The sequence below is a fragment of the Habropoda laboriosa genome, unplaced genomic scaffold (assembly GCF_001263275.1).
Source record: "Habropoda laboriosa isolate 0110345459 unplaced genomic scaffold, ASM126327v1 scaffold57, whole genome shotgun sequence".
Lineage (NCBI taxonomy): Eukaryota > Metazoa > Arthropoda > Insecta > Hymenoptera > Apidae > Habropoda > Habropoda laboriosa.
The window spans coordinates 3,617,043-3,623,865 of NW_017100229.1; the positions used below are offsets into that span (position 1 = coordinate 3,617,043).

The 6,823-nt window shown below is 40.8% G+C and overlaps 1 protein-coding gene across 3 annotated transcripts in view; it reads left to right on the top strand.

Moving 5' to 3' along the window:
- The first annotated feature begins 4,570 nt into the window (after nt 1-4,570).
- The window catches only part of LOC108571417 (heterogeneous nuclear ribonucleoprotein 27C), a 33,313-nt gene continuing 31,060 nt past the window's right edge, over nt 4,571-6,823 (top strand). For all 3 annotated transcript variants that reach the window (XM_017933448.1, XM_017933446.1, XM_017933447.1), the window contains exons 1-3: nt 4,571-4,608; nt 5,672-5,879; nt 5,972-6,158. In XM_017933448.1, the coding sequence (XP_017788937.1) occupies nt 4,571-4,608; nt 5,672-5,879; nt 5,972-6,158 (433 nt within the window). The remainder of the gene's footprint in view (nt 4,609-5,671; nt 5,880-5,971; nt 6,159-6,823) is intronic.

A 6,823-nucleotide genomic window follows, 5' to 3' on the forward strand; every position in this document is an offset into this window, starting at 1 on the left:
CTCGAGGCAAGAAGCGAGCTTCCTCGAAATCGATCGTTTCGAAGAAAGGAAAAAAGAGAGAACGTAGAAATACATTGGTTGTGAACGACAGAAGTAGATGGTGTAACGGAATGTTCTGCTAGATAATAGAAGATAAACTTGACCAGATGCGTCTAAGGTATTCGATTATCGAGAAGCCTTTGTTAATTTCAATCACATCTGCGCGATGGATTTGCATAGATTCCGTGGTGAGCCAGGACAAAGTGGTCGACTGGCTGGAAACACGTTGCGGTTAGGATTACCGTGACTGTCGACTCGCATTAGCTCCTCAACGATCGTATTTTCGAAAGACTGAACTGAGGAGACCATTAGATGCTGTTACGTGGAACGGGGTCTCCTGCTAATTGTTCCCACAGACATCGAGCCGTGGTTACGAGACACAACACGGTCAGGCAACGGTGGAAAAAGAGATTCGTCGTAGTCGTGACTGGAATGAAGAAAGGAAGAACGCTGTTCGATCTACCTATAGTGGAAGCCTCCAAGTGTCATCGACATTTCGAGAGTTAGACTGGCACGGTAATAACGAAAGGCTGAGGACGGGTCGCGCTGGAACGATCCCGGTTCACGGCTGAACAGTCTCGTTAAACGACATCACCTTGCTTACTCTAAACAAACGATCCTTTGTATTCTCGCCTTAAAACGCGGAAGCACTTACGTCGAATTTCACCGATCTGGTCCACCAATCCCACAGGACTTTCTCACACTCGCTGACTACAACCACAGCAAAGAAAAAAATAAAGATTCAATTACTTCGCACTTCCTCGAGAGACTCTTTTGCAAGAAACAAGGAGCATATCCTCGTCACACAACTTCCTTCTTCTTCTTCAACGACTTACTCTCTTCCTCTCTCTTTCTGTCTGTTTCTCCAGTGTTGAGCGTGTACACGTGGTTGTCTATCTGGCGCCGAAAAAAGCCGCGTTACGACCCTGCCGTATCCGCCACGGCATGACAGAAACACGTAAACGAAGAGATGACGAGAGAAACGTGGAGAGGTTGGAAGTCTCTCGTGCCGCGGACGTGTTGCGAGCAGGATGTCGGAACAGCGACTGAACGGGAGACGAGAGAGCCGGCTGAGAAAGCATTCAGCCAAGCCAGGAGAGCCAGGCAGCCTGATCGGCTCGCCGAGCTATACTGAAGCTTTTCAACCGGCTGGCACCCAGCGAAATTTTTCGCCTCTGGATAGACGAGGGAAATGAGTTGATACGCAGGCTTCACGCTCCTGACCTCGGCAACCTTCGACAACCTCCGATTTCGATCCTTTCTTCTTCCTCCTCCTCCTTCTTCTTCTTCTATTTCTTCGTCTACTACCATTTTTCTTCCTCCTTTGATAACCGTTGAATTCCGCGAGATTTCCAGATGCACGTGCGCGCGCGTCAAACTGGAGGGAAGAGAAATTATGTAAGAACCTCCGGTGCTCCCCCGAGCCGAGTTTCTTCGGTGGCTGGTTTCTTTTAATATGTCTGGAATCTCGAATTGAGGCGGGATATCATCTTCTCGTTCTATATCTCCTACATATTCTCTCCCACCAAATGTGCACTTACTTGCTATACGTGTATACATAGATATATCATCGGATATGCGTGACCGAAGAAATGAACTGTAAAATTAATTCCATCGTCGATACACTCTGTTCGGTAATAGAATTGCAGTTTGATCGAATCGAACGGTGAGACGCTTCTATTTTTAATGGACGACAGATTATCGATATAGACCTTATTACCTAAATTTTGGAGCAAGTAGCGTGCGATCCGACGTACTATATTTAGCTCTATATTTAGAACCTGTGACCCTCTCTAGAAACATTCTTATCTCACTATAGCTGTACACATCGAGACACTCCCTTGAGAGAAAAAAAAATTGACATTTTTTTCCTTCCACAGCTTTTCCTTTTACACTTTTTCCAATTACACTTCTTCCTTTTTTCCACTCTCTCCTCTCCTTTTTGTACGATTTCAAGGCGCAGAGATATCAGAGAGCGACTTTATCAATCGGAGATAAGGCTTTATAAAGAGATAAAGGCTTTTTCTTTTTTTACGTAGAAGTACTCACTTGAGAAGTACTCGAAAGAACTGTTAGTTAATTGCTATCGATATCCGTTCGGTTGATAGAAAACAGTATACGCATGTTTGTTGCACACGAACGGTAGGTGAGAGAAACGCGTATATAGTAGAGGGCGGGTAGACGTATCTGGTTAGCGTATTGTGTAACGAGATGCGTAAAATAAATGTGCAACGAACACCTACGCGATCGTCGCGTGCGCGTTAAAGCGCGCAATAATGAACGTTACTAAACGGTTGGGACCACGGATGGTAAGAACAGTCCAAGCTGACACACTATAGCGACTCGCGTCCGTAAAGCAGGAACTTCCGTCGAAATAGAAGCGAATTAAACTACCTTTACGCTTCGTGAATTTCATATTATCTCCCATTCGACACGCACGATCCTTGCTCGAGCGGAACGATCGGATTAAGACGCGAACGAGCGACCAAAGGGAGAGTGTACTTAGGCGTGCGTGTTGGAAAAACGTGGAAAAAAAATCAGCCTAAATGTTAGATCGAATACGATCGTTTCACGTTTATACTTTTAACCGGAAGACGTGGAACTCTAGATTTCGTTTATCGAACACGTGCGTTATCACGATGGAATAACGAGAATCCGACGGAATTAAGCGAACCAGCCGTATGAATCATTTGGGAAGAGGAAACTTTACCCGAGAGACCAGAGTTTGACTTATTTTATTTTTAGCGTAACACATGGAAAGAAGTCCTTTCGGCCGGAAGCACACGACGGAGAATCCCTCGAATTTTACGCATGTGAATAACATAGTCACGGTTTAGGCCAATCTCTTTCGTTACGATTCTCCTCAACATTCCCGTGAATTTGTTACACGTATACACACGGTTTATAACGCGTCCCGTGGAAGTTGGTGATCTCTTAACGACGCGTGTGGGGGAAAGAAAGAAGGGGATGGAAACGAATCGTGGGCACGCATGGAAAGGAAATTAGTGTGTAGGAAACAGTCTGTCGTTGTTCGTGGTTTCGTTTATCTTGTAGTGAAATCTACTATATGTATTCGATCGTTTCTTTTTTTGTTGCCTTCTTTCAGTGAAATCGTGTTGGTACATATTTTCTGTATTGTGACGCAATGACTGATAGTTCGATAGTCCGATAATCGTTCTATCGAGAAGCATGCTTTTGAGAAATTCTACGAGGCAAGTTCTCTCTCTCTCTCTCTCTCTCCCAAATTGTAATGGTTCTGTATTATCACAGCTTTATCTGATAACACGTTCAACCTCTCTCCAATATGACGCACAAATACACCCATCTGTAACGCAAAGAAAAGGAAAATTGCGTTATTCTTGGCAAAAAGAATGTTTTGTTTATTTGTTTATATCGGCGACGATGCACAAGATGTGATTTATTGTTGCGCATCGTGTTCATCGGCGGAGTTAATGATTCCCGCAGCCGCGTTGTTTGACTTTCGGTTTAAACAAAACGGTTTTAATTGAATTTCCCGGTAATAATGTATGAAATTACGTAGACTTTAATAGTTTCATCGTTCGGCGTGAGTGCGTTATGAAATTATTACCGGTATTAAAGACTAACGCGTTGCACAATGCGGTGTTTCTTATGCATTATGCAACAGCTAGGGGATTGCATTCTACGTAGAGAAGAAAATGAGTAAGTTTGCTTCAGGAGAGAGAAGAGAAAAAAAAACTGTGAATTGACGATAGATATATCGCGATTGTTCGTTGCGTGTATGTTTCTTCTTCTGCAGGTGTGTTTGTTCGCACGATTAGATAGAAATGGTGTAATTCTTTGTGTATATAAAATGATTTCGTTGAAATTGCAGTTTCTGACAAGTTACGGTAGGATTCGAACGTTCCCGCCAACCGGAGAACAAAATGGCGGGAAGCAGCTATGTGACGACAGATCGTTGAACCTAGAAGCACTACTGCATTCAATTAATATATCGATTCGATCGTGTTTGTCGTTCATTCATTGATAATACCAGTAAAAAATTATTGTCGATCATTCTGTTGATTGTTTTTATGCGCATTAGATTCATTAAACGTGTGCAATATTTTTCTCAGGGTTGTACCAACTTAAGGCTTACACGTAACGCGCCATCGATTGGTACCTGTGACTTTTAGAGTTGAATAAACCGTTCCTTCCTTGGATAATTAGTATATAGATTTTTTTCTACGAGATATAAAGCATTCCTGTGAAAAGAAATATGATTGTTGTAAACGTAAAACGTTCGTTGGAAATAAAATATAAGTTACTGGCAACCATGTTGCAGAGGGCGTAACGTTCTACTATGTTCGTTCCTGGACCGCCATTGGTTAGGTTGCTGATTTGACTATTTTTTCAGCGGAAGTGACGCGAGTCGCTTCGTTACGTTTACATTCTGTTCTCGACGTCGCGTTCATTGTGGGGAGCCATTACCCTCGTCCGCGCTAAGCATCGTGCCATATTCCCATTCGTGCCCTAATACTAACAACATTCTCGTAGTTTTAAGTGAAATATTATGAGAGTGAAGACCGAAATGGACGACGACGAAAAGGGGTGAGTTTGAATTGCGTATTAACGAGCGTACGAAGATATATTTTACGCGAGAATTTTCAATCGACGCGTTCACGGGCCGTCGGGTTTATTGCGTGGGATCTCCATTTGCGTATTGCAGTTACCTCCTATCTCTCGTTTCCCCTCGGTGTTTTCTTGATCTTGAGCTAAATCGCTTATCTCTGCAATGTAAAACGTCATCGGGCCTCGCGTAGCCGCGTACAATTTCAACGATATGCGAGGCCAACCTTTTTTCCACGGAGCAATAAGCCGTGGGATGTGTAGTTTTTCGTGAGAGGGGAATAATTCACCGATGCCGGTTCTGCATATTGTTACTTTCGTCTACCTATCACCCGGCTATTTTCCCCATTTCGAATACTCTCGTTTTCGAGAAATCGACAGGCACGAGTACGATAGACAGGAATATTGTACATTTTTCATATATTATTTCGGCGTGAAAGTATGTTACTGCATCGTCGCTCGCATCCTTTAGTTCTAGATTCTCTATTTTTATGCTCTATATCCTGAAAGATCAGAGCATTTCAATACTCCCTCGCTGCGTGATTTTCTTCTCGCACGCCTGACCAATTGCGATTATGATGCGCTAAGCGGCGTATTATACTTCAATTATTCCCGAAAATTTTCGTTACTCGTATAAGAAAATGTGTTGCGAAATAACACGATGTTATGCATGTTATTGAATAAACGTAGCCGAAATTCTTGGTTCATTGACAAATAGTACGGTACGTTTTATCGTTAAATAAATCGTGATCTGCGCATTTATTATAGAGGCGTCAGGCAAACATTATTGTGTCTCTTATTGTTTGTCGCGTGAATTATCCCGCATTTATTGATTTCTACATTTAAGCCATATCTTTTTTACATAATGTTTTATGAAAAAATGTATTCTTGAGAAATTATTCGAATCGAAAGTAGCTGTATATGCTCGTATTATTTGTAAATTTTAAAGACGATATTTTCTTCTTTTAATTAATGTTACTTATGTAACCACGTTCAATGCGATATTACGTTATTTATCATTTAGAACATTATTGGATTGTTACAGAAAGTTGTTTGTTGGTGGTTTGTCCTGGGAGACATCACAAGAAAACCTGCAACGCTACTTTGGTCGATATGGCGAAGTAATTGATTGCGTTGTTATGAAAAACAGTGAATCTGGTCGTAGCCGTGGATTTGGATTTGTAACATTTAGTGATCCAGGAAATGTTCCAGTGGTCCTTCAGAATGGACCACATCAGCTTGATGGACGCACGGTTAGTATTCGTTTCAACGAGAAGATAGCTAATTTGTCTAGTTTTATGAAGGTAGATAGATTTATTTGCGTGTTATTTGTTTTCTGTTACAGATTGACCCAAAACCTTGTAATCCACGTACTCAACAGAAGCCAAAACGTAGTGGAGGCTATCCAAAAGTTTTCCTTGGTGGCTTACCGAGTAATGTGACGGAGACCGATTTGAGGTCCTTCTTTACCCGCTTTGGCAAAGTTATGGAAGTTGTCATAATGTATGACCAAGAGAAGAAGAAATCAAGGGGTGAGTACATTATGATAATTGTTCATATACATACGTGTTCTGGCATTGTTTTAAATGGTTTCCATTCAACAACAATTGTTGTTATAATAGAATTCAGGATATCGCTTTACTTAATGATACTTTGCACATGTAGTAGCATTTTCTCTTTCTAATTACTATGGGAACTGTGAAGAACAATGCTTCATAAATATTTAAAGTAGGATCTTATCCTACATCTTATTTATTATGTGACCAGAAGTATAGTCAGAATTCTTGAAAGAAATTCTTTCCAATGAGATATATGTTTTGATATAAAATACAATGGATATTATAAAAGAATGATGCACAGTTTGTGCACTTGTCAAGTATACTAGCAATATTTTCTATAGACCTAATCAACAATTCTGACTTGAATGCAGCACACCCATTATCTAAAATACAATATTAAAATTTTATCTAGATATAAACATTAAAGTTAAGTGTAAACGTTAAAATTATTACGAAAATTAATAAAACAAAGATTGAATATGGTTTTGTGCTTAAGTCAATTGATAATTTGTGGTCATTGAACTTCCTCTGCTTGATTACCCTTTTTTGTAATGACCCTGCTCGTGCTTCCTTTAATAATTATAATTAATACATCCTGATTCACAGTCTTCTTAATTAATATTGTTTATTTTTGATAT